This window comes from Stegastes partitus, unplaced genomic scaffold (genome assembly GCF_000690725.1).
Source record: "Stegastes partitus isolate 25-593 unplaced genomic scaffold, Stegastes_partitus-1.0.2 Scaffold2, whole genome shotgun sequence".
Classification (NCBI taxonomy): Eukaryota; Metazoa; Chordata; class Actinopteri; family Pomacentridae; genus Stegastes; species Stegastes partitus.
In genome coordinates this window covers 1,224,769-1,245,259 of record NW_007577733.1, presented here as the reverse complement: position 1 = coordinate 1,245,259, position 20,491 = coordinate 1,224,769, and the positions used below count along the sequence as shown (strand labels likewise).

Below are 20,491 nucleotides of genomic sequence, written 5' to 3'. Positions count from 1 at the left end.
GACTTCGCGGAAGCAACCGTCCTCCGCTTCGCGTCGGACGGTTCACGCCTCCGCGTCGTCCATTAATTTCTGATAATGGACACCTCGTCGGGCATTATCCCTTACTTAACCTCTTTTAAAGGGCCCTACAATGCTGATTTCAGTACTTTCAGTTGTTTGTTGTAAAAGTTGGGGGGTTTTTTTGTTTGGTTGCTTTTGAGAAAATGAATCTGTCTTTTGTGCACTTTAAACCTGTGATTTTGTGCTTTGACTGCTTGGTCCATGGCACCTGGAAAATAATTATTAAACCACCATTGTTTTCTTCAATTTCTTGTTCATTCTAATGCCTGGTACCACTAAAGGTATATTACCTGAAGAATACAACGAACATGACAAAATATGCAGCTGATTACAAAATACTTTATGCCCTATTTGACATGTTTCAGCTTAATTGTATTCCCAGGGTATATAAGAGGCCACTTCATGTCATAAGCAGCACTGCACATGCAAAGGCCTGGAGTGGTTTCCTGCTTACATTCAAGCCGTAGCACAACTCAGAAGTTGTCAACTCTCACATAATGCCAAAAACAAAAGAATTATAAGAAGCCACAAAGGCAGCCATCTTGGCACTGCTGGAAATCGGCATGAGAGAGAGAGACAGGTAGCGAAAAAAAACTAAAGATCTCCAAGACAGCCGTTCATTACGACAAGAAAAAACAAGTCCAACATGTTACTACCAAATTGCTAGCTGGTCGCGGCAGGAAACATCTTTCTACCCCACACTAATACTCATGTTCTCTTATTCAATAAAATTTTTAATATATTAAAGCAAGAGCAGCATTCTATTTTTGCAGGTGGTCAACTTCCTAATAGTCTCACATATTTCCAAATTAGACTTCTTTTCAGGCCAGTGTGGTTGAGAACTGAATTTTCTTGATTGACCACACTCTGTTGTTGGTTTTGCTGTCATGCATCTTTTAGGATGGAACAATTTACCTCTGTATAATTGTTATTATGGCATAAACCACAGTGAAATTAGGCCATTTCCTGCATATCTCCTCCTTTTTTCAATGGGATAAAGGTAATTGAAAACACCTTCAAATTGTAAAGTAAGGAGTAACTATAGCTGTCAATTTAAAATAAAAAGTAACAATTGCAACATTTCTTTATGTAAAGTAGAAATAATGCGCTTTGATACTTTCAATCACATTATAATTTTATAATAAAAAACAGTCTCATATTATTGTGTTTAGCTTTATTTGGCAAAATAAATTATTGCAATTTGCAGGTGAAGACCATAAACCTTCAGTTCTGGAATGTATTTAATGTAGCCGAGTTTCTTGATGTGGCTCAAGTTCTATTTTCCTGTGCTTTTTGTGAACGCTATAAATAATCATTTGTGTTTTAATGCTGTCATTTTGGTCATACCTGCGATGCATCTCAACAGACATCTTGGGTAAATAAAGTTTAAATACATTAAAAAAAACAAAACTTCACAATACAGAAACTGCTTAACTCACTGAACACTGTGACTTTAGAGCCCCTCCCAAAATAGACAGCTATAATTAAAAAAGAAAAAAAAAAGTTTAAAAGGTAAAACGTTTTCGTGAGCCATGATGCTACAATGCTGCGAATGAAAGACAAAAGCTTAGCACGTTTGGATCAGATTTTTTATTCAAAATGTACATCAATGGAATCAAACTAAAGTAAGATACTGAATAATTTGTAGTGTGGGAGAGGTTTTGACTACAAGAGGTGATGACTGATACTAGAAAAATGTATGGCAATTCCTGACACCAAAATGTCACTTTACACTCAGAGTCACGTCCAAAGATCATAGGTAATAAACAACAAGTCTCCACTTCAATACACAAAATATATCCTTATAAATTATATAAATGCACGAGTATTTTTTAATACTCCTATCTGGGATTCAGTTCAACTCCATCTTATACTAATATTTGGCAAAATGGGAGCTGAAATCATAGGACAGAGCAAATATACATTAATAATAATATGCACCATTTTGAAGAAAAACAGCAATGGAGGAAACAGACCGCAAAACTTGAGTTATTTTCGGGGATTAAAACAAGCAGGTCAAAGATCACAGCAGTAATTAATTTTTTAAAAAAAGAAAAGAAAAAGATGCATGCAAAATATAGAATAGGCTGGTGAATATTAAAGCACAATGTGTAATAAAAGGCCATGACATGTGACCTCCATGGTATTCAGCTGGGACATGTAAACATGGGCATCCGAAACACTGCTTTGGCTTTTGCATGACTATGGCTCTAACTTAATTTCAATGCTCAAAAACACCTGGAAGCAAAAGATTTCTACACATCAAATCATTAAACTGTACTTTGTGATGCATTACACGCGGTGCATTAAGTGCTTCTGTCCTTCATTCGTTTGTTTTCAATCAGCAAGCCTTGATGTAGCGTTTTATCCTAAAAATTTGGAATCCTAATGAAAAGATGTGTGCATAGTGCAGGTCATAGCAATTTTATTTCAAGTAAAGATCAAATAATGATTCCACATGTGAGTCCTGCAAATGTGTGAACCCCAACTGGCAACTTTCTATTAACTACGAGAGTCTCTCTATGTACATTAAGACATTACAGCAGATTTAAACTGTGCCCGGTTCCCGACCTGCCTGGGTTTAGAGCTTCAATAGGTGGTCAGAAATACCATGCGAGTCCACATAAGGCCATATTCAACAAAAGGAAATTTAACGGGGGGAGAATAAAAAGGTCGATACAGCGAGAAAAACAGGAAGAGGTAAAGGGTGCTTAGTTCTTGCTGAAGCTGCATTCCCCTCTTCAGGTGGTCAAGACAGATTAAAAGAAGCTAAAGAGACAAAGAGAAACAAAGCCGGCAGTTAGAGAAGATAGCAAAGCAGGAACACTTACAAAAAAAAAAAGATTTAGACGTGAATCTGATATCAGGGAGTGTGTAGCTTTAGGTTTGATTATCATAAATACAGAATCAGGGTGGGAAAATCCCTGTGATCATTCAAATAATACATTAAAGTAAAAAGACATGAGATTATACGGTGGCCACTCTGATTCCATCATCTCGTCTGTGGTTCACTTAAGTGCACAAAAATGTAAATACTATCCAGCTATAACAATAAATGAACAAGTGCGCAAGTCATCTCCATCACATGAGGTGGAAAAGGTGTTAGTCACAGCAAAAACAGTACATGTAAGCTTAAGCAGAGGCAATAAATCAAGGGTTAGGTCGCTCAAGGTGAGATTAGAGCAGCAGTGAAGCACATACACATTAACCCATATTATAGCAGAGCAGGTAATGATTTAGAAGCCCTGAAGGATGGGGTCCACAAAGCCTCTGGTCACATTTGAGGTACTCAGTACCCACAAAGGCTGGTCCCTTAGCAAAGCTTGAGGGTTGAGGACCTACTCAGTGCAGAGCCAGGGATTACTGCAAAGGAAAGTGAAATCACACAGACCAGTGAGCTGAGCATTAAGAGGAGAGAACTGCTCTTCTACTGAGCCATGTTGTCCCTGGTATCATGTGGAATCAAGTGTGTTTATGCAATTCTCTCTTTTGTTAGACGAAGAAAATCAACGATTAACTGAGGTCAACAGATGCCTGATGGTTGTGAGCATCAGGAAATAAACATACCTGAGGATTTTAAGTTGAATGGACCAAGGATATTAACCAAAGCTGTGAGAAACCTTAGGAGCACAATGTCCTCCAGACAGAGAGGTTTAATGCTCATTGGCGTCAGCATTAAATCAATGCAATTCATCAACAATCACTTGCTTCATCATTTAAATCCAACATACCCACTTTGTCCACTGGTTCATTAAAATTTTACTTGAGCTCCGAATTTACAGCAATACTGGTAATACACAATGATTATGGCCACAGCTGTAATATTTGGTGAAAAATTGGCCTTTATTTTCCTTTGAGAATTTTCCTTTTATGCGAAACACTGATACAAACAACACTGGTCCCTGCAGGACAATGGACATCATGGTGATTGATTTTTAAATGTGCCTTCATAGTAAGTAAAATAAAAAGAAAGTTACAATTGCACTGACAACATTAATATATAAAACATCACATTTGGGTATAAAACAAAGTGCAAATGTGAAAGCTAATACAAGTATGCACATAACACATGACAATGAATGAGGTATGAGAGAAGTGGCAAAGAGATTAGGCTCACATCTACTCATGCATGAGGTTAAAGTGAAACAACATCAGCGAGGGGATGTAAATTAAATCTCCAGTTCACTTATTATTCCAAGTCTAAAGTTTATACGGCTGAGGCAATAATAAAAGGAGCTTTTAAAGTTATAATCTTTAAGATAATTATGCAGTCAAAGCCAATTTTTGCTCAATTGCATTGATTTTAAGCATTTACTATTTTCTGTAACTGATCTGCAGCGTTACTGCTCTGCCTTTCCCACACATGAGGGAGTCAAAAGGCTCAAGGTGTGTTTGTAATTCAGTTAATGTTTTATTTTTCTGATCACGCCAGAGTTGTATTAGCGATCGTTCTAACTGTTCTGCTTCACATTAAAAGCACGCCACTAGGAAATCACAAGGTAGCTTTTATTGTGAAGGAAACTTTTCACCAGTTCATCAACAATGCATCTAAGAAATAAGCATTTTAACTTCCAACAACTTGCACAAAATGAAATGAGACTGAAAAATTTCTATTTAAAAAAAATTACTCAACACACTTTTGTTTGGCTGTAAAATAAACAGATACACAGCCAGAGATAAAAGTAGCTGCTCCATGTTTGCTGTAGTATAGAAACACTCTTGCTGTCAAAACCACAGCCACATGTCAGCAAATCAGCCAGAATTGAAATCTTAAGGATTCAAATTTTAAACTAATAACAAACTAATTGAACACCAATTCAACGACTAATAACCGAAAGTAGCTTTTCTTTAACCAGCACTTTTTTTTTTAATGAGTAGCTATTTTCGAATCTGCTCTTCGGTGGAGTTTGTAAAGGTGCTACATTGACTGCTTCCCTTTAATCTGAAGGTGATTCAGTTTTATAGAACATTGATCCTCAGAAGTTTTAATCCTTTCTTCTCTGTAATCTACGGCAGATTGAACGGTGTCCATGCACACTGGGGCTCCCCTGCTTGATGCACATTTCTCTTTAGCCTTAATACATTTCTGCCCATCACAGCAGTAGTCATGTATGTTAATATTAAAAAAAGCTCACATCATGCAAAGAACCACTGAATATAAAACAAATATGGAATGCATTTTGTAAATTTGCATAAAAATACAAGCTGAATAATCGCTTGTACAACCCACAAAATAGACAAGCATCATTCAGCAAATAAAAGTGATGTCAAACTGATAGCAATGCCCAGCGTCTTCCACAGAGGGGAGGGGGGCATATGGAGGATTGAATTATGAGGTTTGGGTGGGGAAGAGGAAGGGTACTGTAAAGGATGATGGGGGTGGGAACTCATTCACAGCAGGATGGCCACAAGGGAGCACTTTTTCTACAGGAATCCTTAGCTGGAAATGAGAGAGAAGGGCTGTTATTGCTTTCTTTGAGTTAAAAAAATAAATAAAACATTATCACGACACACAGTTTCACATCGGTGACATCACATCAACATTAGTGACCAAGTGGCATTTAGAGGAAAACATGCTTTCGAGGCAACTTAAAAGGTTTGAGTGTAGAGGTGAGAGTGCAAGTACAGTCGTCTCATTAAATAAAGTTCTTTTTTTTCTTCTTGGAGGTTTTGCTCACACCCCTGAGTTTTAAACTGTGTCTGATTGTCTTCCTCAGTGCCTTGCTCATCAAACAACATCTTGTTTTCAGCTATTTTAACAGCCCTGAGACGCTTGAGGAGTTTACAGATTGCAAGACAGATGTCTTCATTCTCCTCTACCCTCCCCAGCGGTTGAGTCTAAACAACGTCCCTCTGTGGATTTGGCTTTTGTATCCACTCAAGAGGGAGAGGGGAGGGGGGGTCGTCATATGGCTGTGGGATCAACAAAACATGTCATCTCAGTGAACAGAGATGGACCCTGAGGCTGTGTGCTGCTCTGGTGTGACCTGTTAGTCTCAGTTTTTCTTCTTTTCAGCCTTGAATGGCTCTTTGTGCGCTGGCAGGGCCGGGGAGGGTAGGATCAGGGAGGGCCGGGGAAAGAAAAAAAAAAAAAGGACACTGTTGTGGATTTAGGGAGGCAGATGGAGCAGTACATCAAATGGGTGTGTGGCGATCTAATAAACTGGTTGATTTAGAAGCTGGCACGGGGACGGTAAACACTGCCAGCTCAAGGATATGATCGGCACAGATGTTACCATGAAATACTGCGAGTCTGCAGCACTAAAATATCTGAATTACCCATTTCTCAGATGGTGTCACGTTTAAATAACTTTGATGGGCAAATTAAATGCATACAATTAAGACGATATTTAACAGGTTTCAAACGTTTATTTGACTGTGGTTGAATCTTAACTGGGAAATTCAGAAAGGATTAACCTGCCGGTGGTTTTCTCTCTAATCACTGATTAATTATTTGATCTATAAAATATCAGAAAATAATGTAGGGTTGAAATGTTGCCTTTATACAGTGTATAAAAGGCTGCTTTACTCCAGTGCAAATATAATTTAGATGATGCATTATTTCCAACTTGCATTTGAAACCAAATATTTTTCAGTTTGCATATAGTAAATTTACATTTTTACCTCAAAAACAAAATTTAAAAAAATCTGATGCCTTTTTAGATTTTTGTTAGTTAGATTTTTTTTCCGTTGGTCATGTAACTCAAGAAGAGAGTCTTACCAGAAAAGATGCCTCATGCAGCATGCAGCAATTGTTGAAGGAGTTAACTGGAAAACATGGATGTAACATAGGTGACACATGCACTAATAGGAAATGATCACATCTGCACAACAAGCAGCAGTAAATAACCGTGTCTCCTGGGGACTGAAGAAAACACTGACATTCGCCTGAAGGTTAAAAACAGATAAATGGAATTGTTATTCTGTTAACACTTCAAGTGCAAGGCCTCACTAGTCGGTTTTAATCAGTGACCCAAAGACAAAGCTTAAGTTGCACAGCTGTGTCTTTTTGTGGAGAAAATCTTTTTCCAGGCAGAGCTCATACAGGAAAAAAAAGTGGCTGTGAAGAAAATAAACGAACAGGGAAGAAAAAAAGCAACAAGAACCTTCTCAGTGCAAGTGTCGTCTTCCTTTTCTAAACAGGCACGGAGTCGCATCAGCTTCAACACACAACCAGGAAGTTCAGTACATGATAACTCGAAGGGATCAACAATGTCAAGAGCACATTGGAGATACATTCGAACACAACGAGCCGCACACGCTGCCTCATACAGCTATTGGTATAAACAACAACGATGTCAGATATACCAATAAAGGATTTGAAAAAGTGCGAGCATTGGCTGCTGAAGCTGCTATAGAACTGATGGGATGAAGAAATATTTTCCACAATGCAGCAGAAATCACTACCAACAGCTCCTTTTCAAGTTATCGCAACTGTAATTATTAGCAGCCTTGTAATAAAGCTGTTTACACACGTGTTCAAAGCATTTCATTTCGTGGTGACAGCAACATTTAATTGCAGTGCGATGATTTCTGACTGGAACTCACTCATCAAACTGTGCTGTCAGTTGGCTACCTTTCAACTATTTAGATGAGACCACCGTTTCATTTTCCCTGGTCTCGCCCCCCCTTCCCACTCTGTTCCTCTCATTTTTCCACATTGGTGTTGAGTTATGAGTTCTGGTCAGCTCTCTTATCATGGAATTTATTGCGAACTATAATCTCTGTTATTATATGGAGTGTGAACTGGAGCATTCATCTGCCTCTCAGAAAGAAAGAGTAGCATGAAAGTCAAACAGACTCCTTGTAAGGAATTCCCAGAGTTTTGATGAGTGGGATGTTAGTTGGACAAAAATACTAATAACTATTTACTGATGAGATGAGCGTACAATCATAAAGTCAATTCATTCATCAGTGCTGAGAAACTAATTTGGAAAAGCACTGTCGACAACACCCAGGGTTCAGAGTGTCCTGGCTTCTCCAATAGTCATACCGCCAAAGCTAGTCTCCTGCATCTGTGCTATGAGGGTAAAGACAGAGGGAAAGAGAACAATACTTACTTTTTCCTTTCTTTGTCCCTCTTAAGTGTGGTGGAGCCCCCTGCCTGCTGGGCTTGGTTCTGCAACAGCTCTGCAGCAGTCTTTTTCTGTTTGAACGTGTTGAGCTCGTCGTCCAGGGACTTCTTCTTTTCCTCCAGTTTCTTTTTCTCGTCCTGGTGGAGCTTCTTCAAACGGTCAAACTTCTCATGCAGCTATGTAGGAGAGACAAATATAAAAACAACAAAAAACAGTAGCTCTGTGTTAATCAAGACAGGTGAGGAACTGTGTCTGAAACAGACTAAGTTTCGTGGTGCACTTATATTTACCTCTTTTTCCGCTTCTTTGAGCTCGGCCTCCTTCTCTTTCACTCTTTGGACAAACATTTGCCTCATTTCTTCCTCTTTCTTCTGCAGCTCACCCATGAACTCGTTCCTCTTAGCTTCGTATGTCTCCTGCAGACTGTCAGAGGAAAAGGAGAATAAATATTAATAACAGAAACATTACAAAATAAAACAAAAATAAAAAGGTACCAGTGATGAATGGAAGCAGGACATTTCAAATGAAACCAGGAAAAAAGAAGAGATTAGGTCTGGATGATAAAACAACAGATACATGTATAAGCAAGAGACAATTTATCAGCAGCGATTAGAAAATTGCCAATTAGAATGTCTGATCATTTCTTTTTATTGTATTAGATGCAAATTGCCATGAAAGTGTATGAAAAAAATGCAAAGTTCAATTGCCTCAACAAACCAGAAGTGATCTCCCTCCGTGGCTCAGAAGCAGCCTATCATACTCCTTGGTAATGCAGCCTCTTCGCTCTCTGTTATTAGTTCACGGCCACCTGGGCCTCTTCTCGTCAGCTCGAGGCTGAGGTCGACAGGGACCGATGGCGTTTTATAGTTAAGAAACACCCACAACCTCGACTTTAATGATGCACTCCTCAGCCTGATCTGAGGGACAGATCTGATTAGGTGCACACAGAAGCTGGTGCAGGGTCCATGTCTGGTGATACCAGGTCCTGGCCACACACAAGGACGCTTTACCTCAGTGCAATGAGGAAGCTCCACCCTGGTCCCGTCCATGCACATTTAGGTTTTAATTGCTTTCTATATTTAATATGTATCAAGGTGAGGTTATTACTGTATGCTTATTGTGGTACTTTTTTAAACTACATCGCCCACCTGTAGTAGAAATAAGCCAATGTAGGCAGTAAGCATGGGGAAAAAAAAAAAGAAAGAAAATCACATATCAAGCTGCAAGAAAACTTTCTTGACTGTACTACCTGAAGGGCTTGCTGTCAGGGTCCGTGTCCTTAAAGCCCATCTCCTCCAGCTTGCAGCGGCGGTAGAGCTCATAATGACGTGTGTGTGTCTGCTCTCGCAGGTCCTCCATGTTCACTCTAATCAGCATTTCTCGCAGTTTGACAAAGTCACAGTGATTCTCATTTTCCACTGGGAGAGACACAGACCACAGTAACACATGCATGTTTCATTAAACACATCAGAGGGCATCCTTTTAACTCTAAACAAAACATACTGCAGGAAGTGTACAGGAGAAACATCACTGAAGGTTGATACTATATCACAACTAAAAAACTGAATGTATCGTAACTTTAGAATGTAAATCAGAGGCTCATTCTTACAAACAGCGCCAGTACAAAACAGAAAAGTGTTTATGTCCTGTGGCTTTTTTATTGATTTTGGTACTGGACGGACTCGAGCACCACGCCTCCACAAACCATGTGACATCATGTGAGTACGCATGCATGCCAGCAGCCAGTCTGGGATAAACAGACTCAATGTCAGTTAGAGCCTTTGGCCAGTAATATTATACAGTGGAGTCCATACGCATCAGGACAGTGATATGTTTTCATTGTTTTCGCTGTCATCCAGCACTTTGAATGTCGAAAGAAACAACAAAGGTGAGGCGAAAGTGCTGACTTTAAGTTCTGTGGGTGTTCGTATCCATATTGGCTAAACAATGTGGAAACTGTAGTCCTGTTTACCCTGTTGGTGTTATGTACTAAAAGGGTTATCATTTCTGTACATCACTGGATGTGGACATAAACACCAAAAAACACATTTTAAATCCAATTTTCTGCAGAAGAAAACCAGATAAATCGTTTCATTGTTAAAGTTATTTATGAAGAAAAATGCCCTCCTCTGTAGCTACAGCTTCTCCAATGAGAGGATTTTTCTGTTTTACATCATAATAAACTAAACATCTTTGCTTTTGTCTGACAAAACACTCAAAGATGTTACGTTGAACTTGAATTTTTGATGAGTATATACACACAACTCTGTAACTTTTTATAGATCAAGCAAACCTGCTGGCCAGTCTATGAGTACAATAAGTTTAAAGTGCAGCTTTAAAAAGAAACAACCCAGAACTATCCACATCCTTATGGTCTCTATGTGCCAGATAGGGCAAACCACCTGCTAACATGCTCTCACACTTGATAATGACAGCATTTATGAGGCTGTAACAAATGACGTAAGAACAAATTACCATAACCTGAGCACTTCACACAGTTCAGATTCCCTGTGAGGTGAAAGTATTGACAGTGTGGTCTATTTGCAATACTTTAAATACTCTCTACTATAGATTAAATAAGTCAATAACAGATCAATACAAACATCATTAGTGGCATTAAACTTCTGTAAGAGCTGCTGCTGCTGCTCTGATATATAGTATGCTGACAGAGAGGGTGCTGCAGCTAAATGAGGTTATGTAACGGGTTATTAGGATAGTTTGCAGCAGCTGATGAGAAATATAAAAAGAGAGGGAGAAGCTGCGGCAGCTCTGGCAAGAGGGTGCATGCTCTCATTTCCTGTGCAGGACATAATCCAAGCTTACCCTGCACTGTCCCCCAGGGGTACTGCCGGGCCTTCACCATCTTGTTCCCAATCTTCACTTCCTCTGTGCTCCCCACCACGGCAAACGGCAAATGGCTCTGTGAAGCAGAGGGGAAAAGCACCATTACTGGACTGCCAAACGCACCTGAAAGCTTTGTGGATTCTCCTCAACTTCTAGCCACGTAAACCACATGTCCCCCGATAAAACTGCACAGATACTGCAGGTTTGGTAATATTTCACTACTCAAAAAAGAGTGTTACTAAACCAGGATTCAAAAAGGACACATTCTAAAGCAGGGTTAAAGTCATTTCAAGAAAACAAAGAAAATGTGGTTTTTCTTTTTATTAATGTAATCTGAAAAGAGTTTATTTTCACAGACACTGAGCAGCAACTCTGACAGGAACATATCTGACCTCTGATCACAAAGTCGTAGTCAGACTGTACAAAAATAGCCGAGAGGCAACGGTCTAATAGAATCAGTTCGGGAGAGCTGAGGCATTTCTACAGATCAAGGCTCATAAACAGCTAAGTGAGCCTTGGCTCATCTGTCAGTGGACACAAGCCCTTTCCCACACTGCCGGCTTCCTGCAGAGTGAGCTGACTGATTGTGCTGCTCTGAACACACTCCTCCCTGCATGGGGCAGCTTCCTGACAGCTCAAGCAGACACAAACGATGCCTGTCCTGACTCCACATCACATGCTGTTATGCTGGTAAAAGTTATGAAGAAATGTTTTGTGTGAACCACTGAATTTGCTTAGGAATAAAATGGCAAACACGACCACTTGCCGCTTCTCTGTTGTGAATTAAACAGTATTAACGGTGTAAATGCATGTGATGGAGATAGAAAGCTGTCTTACATTCATAGTGGAGTTGATCTCAGCCACAGATTCATCATCAGTGGGAAACTGGTAAATCTGCACTCCGTTGCTGACCAGTTCACTGGTGATTTTGATTTTGAACTTGGCCAGCTCGCTCTTGGAGATGGCGTCCGACTTGGCAATGATTGGGATAATATTGACCTGTAGTTGAGACACAAGGTGAGACTTAATGCAGGTTCACAAATAACAAGGTGCAGACAAACTGTTTTAGATATGAAGCTAAATTTAGAGCAGCCTCTGTCTTTGGAATGCTTTGCCTACATTTCTGTAGTCCAAATTTAGAAAAGAGTTAGTGTATTTTGAAAAGGTCTAAAAGGTTACAAACACATTACAAATCAAACAACTCTGAAGCAGTACCTCTAATTGAATAACGTTTATTCTAAAATATACTGTTTTCTTTTTATTTCCTTTCAGTAACAGATTGCAGAAGTAACTTAAAACAGTTTCAAAAAGAAAAGGGTGCTTGTGTCATCATTTCAACACCACAAAGAACCTCTCTCTAGTTCTGGTATCTCAAAAAAAATCAGGCCTTTGTGAATACAGACAATTACACATTCTTAAGTGCAGAGATAAAAATAGTAAACGCAGCAAAGAGAGCAGCAGTCTTCCATCTCCTGCTCCAGATCACTTAAAAGCTCTCCAAACATGGTGTTAAGACTCAGTCAAATGATTTCAAGAGCATTTATGCTATTCATGGTATCCAAACAGTGACATTAATACAGAGCTCGGGAGGCGGGAAAAAACATGCAGGGTTAGTCTCATATACGTATTTACAACTGGCTGGTGGAAATGAGAATTTCACTCCCACACAAGTATTTTCTCAGTGTCACGTCATCCACACAATCCCAAATTATTTGTTCTCCAAACATGGGCCCCTTTAACTAATAGCAAGGGATGCTCCAGGTCATGTGAACAAAAATACCTCACTGCATCCCAAAGTCTGGTAAGGACTCAAAGTTTTGCTCAAGGACACTTAAGCACAGCACTGTTTGAATGCCCCTCTAGGTGAATGTATAAACAGAGGATGCCCTGCTCTGGATCACACTGCTGTAAGTGCTTGCTGGAAGGCACAGCTGCTCTGGCAAACACTGAGCCGGCTCTTTGTACAAAAGCCAGGAGGTCCATGCAAATAAGCTACAAGGGAAAGGAACTCACAAAACCGAGGCTGCAGTCACAGAGCAGACTGAATTTCACAGCTGACCTACACCGGCGCAGGAACAAGACCAGAGCCAATTTGCATTTAGGCAGATGGCCTGGAAAAGGTTTATGACCCGTGACTAGAGCAGACAGATCAAATGCTGCAAACAGTCATGCAGTGCCAAAGGATTTACCTCCAGTGCATCTATGACAAGCAGCAGTAAGAGTGTTTATAAGCATTACAACAGGCATTATTTAACATCATACAGCTGCAGTGCAACTGTGCGAACTGAATGCTAAAAATAACAACATGGACATCACAGCCTTAAATGCGGATATTCTGTACAACAGCAAATTAACTGTATAATGCGGTTGTATGACAAGAGTCATTGTTAAACTGTAACACTAGATGGAACTGGTCTGGAACTGATGGAAAGCTCTCTTAAACATCATCAAAACTAATTCTATTGGAAACTTTAAGGCATAAAACGGCATCTGGCTGATAAAAACAATGTGACCGAATGAAGCAAACCTCACCTTGCTATCAAGTTTTTTCATGGTGACCAAGTCCAGGGATTTGAGCGAGTGTCCCGTTGGAGCGATGAAGTACAGGCAGGCGTGGATACGGGTGTCGTGGTAGCTGTGTAGCGTGCGCTTGATCTTGAGCTCCTCCTGTAGATATGCTTCAAACTGGGCATCAATGAACTCCACAATCGACTTGTAGCTGTCAAGACAGGTGAGACAGGGATGCACTTTGAGCATTTCTGTCTTTTGCCCATGTACTGCTTTATAAACACTTTGCTCCCAAACTAAACTACACAGAGCTTTTCATCTATGGCTGCATCAAAAAAAATATTTTCACTCAACTAATCTGAAAACTACTAAATTAATTGATTGATTTATTAATCTATTGAATATCCTATGCCTATCATAGTTCAACTTCTAGTATCTTCATTTGTCCAACAAATAAATGCCCAAAGATATTTACTTTACAGTGATAGATTGCAAAGAACAAACATTAAATCTGCACATCTGAGTAAGTGGAACCAGCAGTTGCTAGGAATTTTACTGAAGAAAAACATAGAAAATATCTAAATACTTCATGCTAAATTCCAGAAGACTGACTAATTATTACAGCACTACAGTCATCTGTATCTGTGGAAAGCCTCATAGTATATCAAAAGTGTCAAAGTGTAAAGAATCTTCCCTCTGTAGCCAAAAAATGTAGACATCTTTCGAACAAATTTTGAGTTTACAAGAAACAGACACAGTATTCTTTGAGGCCAGTAGCATCCCATAATCCACTGTGTAGCCTCCAGTCTAGACTCAATAACTTCAGTAAACACCATTCATCTTTACAGGGCATTTGGGATCAGATGATCAGCTACCATGAGTAAAAATATGTCCCCATCTAGATCACTGAAAAGCCACTGCAGGATAGAAAGACTAGCCAGGCATAAATAACCCACTGTTCATTTATTGTTACTATTAACATTCTGTACTGTCAAATATCCGTCAAGTATTGATGTCACAACTGCTTCCTTCTGTGAACTCAGACACCATGGAACGTCTCCCAGTTTATGCCTGGTATTCACTTTATCAGCCATTTGAGAGCAACTTCCTGGTACACACTATTAATTTTTAACTGAACAAGATGACCGAATTGATCGTCACTTTTGATATCTGTGAGAATAGATTGTCTCGCTTGGAGTGAAGGAGCAGCCTGAGCCCTAAATGACCCAAACCTCCAAAGGGTTGCATCCATTTGAGAAGCCCTAACCACCGAATGTTTGGGGTTTATATGACTGGAAAGACAAACTGTTTTTCATAACTGTCATTAGTTTCAAGTCACTTGAGTAATAAAATAATTATTTCAACATTAACTAAAAAAAATTTGCTTTAGAAAATAAACATGAGCTCGATGTTGACCCCAAGCAACTACAGGAAACTTCAGACGACATCCACAACACATGAAACACAGCCTGCACATACACTGTAGAATATTGTGCCTGAAGCAGTTCACATGACCACAAGTGTGTGATTGTGTAAAATGCAGTAAGCCCAAGTTACTTCCTCTGCGATTTTCAATTTGAATAGTGTAAAAACTGCAAACAACCACAGCATTTCCATTATAGAGAGCTTACAGAGTTGCTGTTCACATGATATCATCCACTTCCTTTACTTACCTCGGGAGCACAGTTAGCAAATACATTTTGAAGGGAATGTTTGGAAACAAAATCTCACGGGCATAAACAGCAGCTCAAATGTTCTTTGACACCAGGACAAGCCCCGAGGCTGTGATATCCTGCTGATGTCAAATAGTAAAGCATCTACATCTGATTTTTGTTTTTAAAGCGGTTGTACGAAACTAGCGAGAAAACAACTTGATATGAAGACCTGGTGCCACATCCTCTTAAAAAAAGAAAAAAAAGAGGTCAGGACTGAATGATACCTGAGCTCAAATGGCCTCAAGCACCCACAGAGTCATTGTACTGTATGTCAGGAATGTCCACAATCAAGTGAGGGATTTCTGATTACTTGCTGCAATGCTGCTCCTAAAGACAGAGATGTTTAAAAGACACTTGTCTCCTGGGATCTGACTTTCCCTCTTCAAAAGTGTGACAGTTATCCAGACTGCTTTACCTGTCTTCTTTATTGATCTGGTCTCCAAAGCCCACAGTGTTGACAACAGTGAGTTTGAGGCGAACGTTGCTCTCCTGGAGTTCATAGGTGTTGGACTTGAGCGTGACTCCTGGCTGGTTGTGCTGGGTGGGCTCACCCTCAAACTTGGTGTTGAACAGCGTGTCCATTAGAGTGGACTTGCCCAGACCCGTCTCACCTGCACAGAGCAAATGCATCACGTTACTGGGGTCTTGATTTTACTGTAACACCACTTAAATCACACAAAACGGTCCTTTTTCACCACCACTTATACGGCAGTGTGTATTACTTTACCGTCCTAACTCAAAATCAATATAAGTTCAATTATACTGCCCTTTTTCATTTAATTAGCTTTTGACAAATTTAACATCAAGCTCCTCTCTCTGTCGTTTATATTGACATCTTTTTTAATCAAACCCAGAAAGCAAGCAGAAAAAGTGATTCAATAAACAAAGCAAATTAATTATTTTCAAAAGCTTGTAGCGCCCACAAACAGCAGAAAAAGCTGCTTGGTGATGTTAGAGGCTGTTAGATGACTCAGATACAGAGCTCCCTCTGTAACAAAATCTATTTTTATTCAGCCCAGCCTGACCCACAGTCTGAGCATGTTAGCCGATTTCGTAGCATATCTTGCTATGCTCCAAATTTCCTTTCAAAAATACAATGAACAGACATATAGTGGGTCCTTCTGCCTGTTTCTGAGCAAAGGTCAGGTCACTGTAGAGGCAACCTGGCATGTTGTGTGAAGAAATCGAGGCCAACTGAAAATGAAAGGACAGGTCAAACCTCCCGAAGTCATAAATCGTATAATAAAAATCCTGTGCAGAATTGTCAGTCATCTTTGAGCCGTACATCTTTACAGTTGTGCTTCCCTCCTTTGAATTTGAGACCATAACCTTTTTTTTTTTTTTTAAAGAATAATAAAAAAAAAAAGATCACATGCCCTTGCCTTAAGTAATGCTTATATTAGTGTGAAATGTTGCAGCTGTGAGTCACACAACAGCATTTATAGTTTACAACAAAAGCTGTTTGTCTTTTGCATAATTTTCGCTTCAGTTTTTTTGAATGGTTTGTACAAATGTTTGCCGCGAGTGTTTGGAAATGTAGGTAGTAAAAATGCCAATATAAATGTCACAGTGTGCGAAAAAACACTCCTGTTGGCTTTTTTACTTCTAAAAATATTCACACACATTGGAGTATTCAATTCAATCACTTAATAGCAGCATATCACAAAAACAGATTTTACACAAGATCATCAACAGAAATATAAATTGTAAACATTTGCCTCTGATCTGAAGTGGAGCAAACCAATAAAGCACCACAATCAGAAATCTGATCTGAATTCACCATTCGAGCACAATTAGTGCTCATTATGTGCAGGTATTTAAGGTCCTATTGAAAGTTGGTTTTCCAGTTGTTTATCATTTTAGATATTTGATGTATTGTTGCAGCCAGTCAGGGAGGGATGGATGGATGGATCAGTTGGTTGACGAGATGATTTTCAGAGTGCAGACATATTATGCACAATGTTTAAGTTATTTTCCATGTGTTTGTGTATGTTGGGATTCTTGTTTTGTATACAATATGCAACAAAATTACATATGGATGTGTACATTTGTGAGAACTGCATGGACATATGCCCGATGTCTGGCTCTATGTGTATACTAATATTGCAGACATTTTGGAAGCTCAGAGGAAAACAAACAACATTCCCTGAGAAAAGGCAGATTAAGACCACTGCACACTAATCAGTTGCACATTTCATTTCTATGGCTTTCTGGACATTTAATATGCTCCAGAAAAGAACACGTATGGAAAAGTTTTTTACGGATTTCAAATAGCTTAAAGTGTTTGACTGTGTGTGGCAGAGAGTAATGCAATGTTGCCTTTTACAGTACAACACAATGAAACGGCAACAAAAATTATAGCCTCCAAAATGACCATAAAGTCTAAGCAGCACATCTCTTAAAACGGTTTAAACACAAACTGAACATTATCTCCTCCATAACGCTAGGGTTTATTGCCAAACTGCGCTTTTAGATAGCATTTGTTTTAGCAGGACATTAAGTAATTGGCAACTGAGTGTACATAAGTGAATAATTCCAGCACTTAGTCAGGCTGATGTGACTTTTTTGTCAATATAAACTCTCGTGTACAAGGAAACATTTCTTGCTGCCACATAAATCCTGTTAAAGGCTTGCATTCTACATTAAATGATACATATGTTTTTAACAGTCGTGCTGATGTATAAAATTAAACCACCTGAGGCACTTTTATGCTTCCTATCTGAACCAAGAGCATCTTACTCATTATAGTAACCAAAGCTGACTGGACCAAGGCCAGCCAGATGCTGAATGGCTTTGCATCTTAAGGCAAAGCTCCACTAAGCAAATATGTTTTATTTTGGCCTGAGGATAGAGAGAGGAAAAGCATGTTCATGCATCATACACTTACCAACACAGAGGATGTTGAAGCAGAATCCGTGGTTGACGGACTTGTTGACCAGCTGGTCAGGCATGCTGTCAAAGCCAACATGGCCTGCCAGAGGTACAGCACGTGCTCCTTCACCCTAAAAACAAACAAAATCAACAAAAAGCATCAGATAAATACCCATCAATCACTGAACATTTTTTTCACTGATAGGCATTATGGTGATAAACATGTGCAGAACTCTATCTAACGCTTTAAAATTTACATCTGTTATTGTGGTCCTGTGGAGAAATATCATTATACCACTGAGCAATGCTCAAATTCCCCACATGCTCTGCCGTACGTGATCATGCTAGTCTGAGACTGACTTCAGGTGCAGAGAACTCACTTCCTGCTTCCTGAGCTGTGACTGTTCTTCACACAGTCGAGACAATTCGAAAACCACAATGTACATATATGGAAACGTATTGCTGTTGGTGTCAACGGAATTGTAAAAATCTTTGAGAAAAAAAAATTAAAAGGCTGATTATTCTAAAATTATAAGAACGGCTAAATAAGAGGTCAAGAGTTAATTTAACAGTCAGCATTGAGTTTCATTGGTGTCCCTGATTAAAGTCCTTAATTTGAGCTGATTGCACACCCAATCACTCCACTGTTACACTGTTTGTACACAGTCCATCTCTGGATCAGAGTGACACTTAACACCAAAGTGTAAAAGCACTGCTGTTACATGTGTGTGGGGGTGTGTGTGGATGGTGGTGAGCATCTCGATCGCTGTAAATCTCATTTCTACAGCCTACGTCTACATTATGAAGTGGAGGAAAGCAAAGAATTTAGATTACATGGCAAAAGCAGGAGCTCTCCACCAGCTAAACCTCAGACAACCGGCCATTATGTGGCTTAACATAACACAGTGTTGCTGTCCAATGTGGCGAAGCCTTTGAGAGAAAAACATTCTGTTTGAGGGTCAATTTAAAATAACCATGCAGGCTGGTGGTGCTAAGCAGTTGTGGATTATTTGGATAGTTGAAATTGGGTTTAAACAGCTGAGGGAGCGTTTGGGAAACTGAGGGTAATGTGACTTGGACAAATAGCTTATACTCTTCAGCTGCAAGTGCAACATTCCTGAAACCATTCCTGCTTTTCATGACACTCACAGCCAAGTTACACACAGCGGGTTTTCATTCATTGGGCCGCAAAGGGATATCAAACTGCAAAACCTTGCTATTCTAAGCTCTCCCTCAGGGTTTAGTGGCTTCCTTTTCACCCCCAAACAAAACCCAGGCAAACTTAACACACTCTTTCCAAATTGCATGCCTTAATGCCTATAACCAGCCCGAATCTGTTTTACCCATATTTTGTATGCAATTCAGACAACGCCCGACTGAAAGTTAACGGGACTTACATGAAACAACATAACGGAAATGAGCACCGTAGCTGTGCTGAAATGGGGGCGTTCAGAATGAATGGCCTACCGATGGCTCTATAATGGGCAATCGATTAAACATTAGCTAATATGAGCCTACTACGTTGATTTTTTTAGAAAACATTATGATCCACACAGCGCCATTTCGTGTGTAAGGTGATTTTGCTAAAGATACCAGCACAGGAAATCTGTAGGCGTTAGCACACGAATATGACAATATTTTAACTGAAAGCTGCGACTGACGTGGGCCTTAATTTAAAACCGGCATTCAAAGAGAATTTAGAGATGCAAAATCAGATTTCTAATAGCCATAATTGTAACTGGTCTAATTTATTAACGGTGCACTGAATTTTGGATGGAGTAGCGAGTGAAAGGCACAAAAAGCGGGTGGCGACTAGCTAGACCTACTTCAAACTACACTCTCTTACGAAACGCTACAAACGTTTTGAATACAGAATATAAAAATATGGGACTAATTTAATCATAATGACAAAGGCATCCCAGAGTAAAACAGGCTACTTACCGCTTGCCTTGCTATCTCAGTTGACGCCATGGTGGAAGCTGTTTGCCCGAGGACGAACCCTCTGCTGCTCTGAGTAGCAAAGGAAGCTGCACCGTTAACGGTACACCGAGAGAGGGCCTAGTGGGAATGTACCACTAATACCACTACTACTACTACTGATGCGCTTTTTTAAATGATGCAGTAAAATTTGTGTTCAAATATGTAATTTGGAACGTGGCAGTTAGAAATACCAGATATACTTGTGTTTTTGGAATGTTTCCTTCAAATTATTATGATTAAATGAAGACTACGCTCTGAACTCCCCCGCAGGACGCTTTCATGGTTCGTCCGGTAGGGACGGCAGCGGGTGAGCCGCAGTGAATGAACGTTAACAACGGTTGAGATTAATAAACAGCAAGAGAGAAAATTACAGTAAACTTACAAACGTCTAGATATGTTTTTGTTTGTTTGTTTTTTTTTAAATAAAAGGTGCAGTCA

General features: G+C 39.6%; 1 protein-coding gene across 5 annotated transcripts; it reads right to left on the bottom strand.

Annotated features, from left to right (window-relative positions):
- Window positions 1–1,631: 1,631 nt before the first annotated feature.
- septin6 (septin 6) lies at window positions 1,632–20,120 on the bottom strand. 5 transcript variants are annotated; one of them, XR_519993.1, is made up of 11 exons: window positions 20,015–20,100; window positions 18,090–18,204; window positions 15,618–15,813; window positions 13,512–13,698; window positions 11,817–11,978; window positions 10,959–11,055; window positions 9,385–9,553; window positions 8,426–8,558; window positions 8,121–8,311; window positions 7,167–7,220; window positions 1,636–5,500 (listed from the first exon to the last, which is right to left on the bottom strand). XR_519993.1 is itself a non-coding variant. In XM_008276037.1 (11 exons), the coding sequence occupies exons 1-10, from the start codon at window positions 20,042–20,044 to the stop codon at window positions 6,825–6,827; spliced, it is 1,284 nt and encodes a 427-aa protein (XP_008274259.1). In that variant the 5' UTR covers window positions 20,045–20,100; the 3' UTR covers window positions 1,636–5,500; window positions 6,782–6,824. The 5 variants fall into 5 exon arrangements, 4 of the variants coding, with proteins under 4 accessions (XP_008274279.1, XP_008274251.1, XP_008274259.1 ...); XM_008276037.1 differs by lacking the exon at window positions 7,167–7,220 and adding an exon at window positions 6,782–6,828; XM_008276057.1 differs by lacking the exon at window positions 7,167–7,220 and having other exon boundaries at window positions 1,632–3,423; window positions 20,015–20,120.
- Between the last annotated feature and the right edge of the window lie 371 nt (window positions 20,121–20,491).

Coding starts and splice junctions, on each gene's coding strand:
- septin6 (XM_008276057.1), bottom strand. CDS start 20,044: ATGGCGTCAACTGAGATAGCAAGGCAAGCG. Junction 15,814..18,089: donor CTTCAACATCCTCTGTGTTG/GTAAGTGTATGA, acceptor TGCTCTGTGCAG/GTGAGACGGGTCTGGGCAAG. Junction 8,559..9,384: donor CCTGACAGCAAGCCCTTCAG/GTAGTACAGTCA, acceptor TTCCTCTGACAG/TCTGCAGGAGACATACGAAG.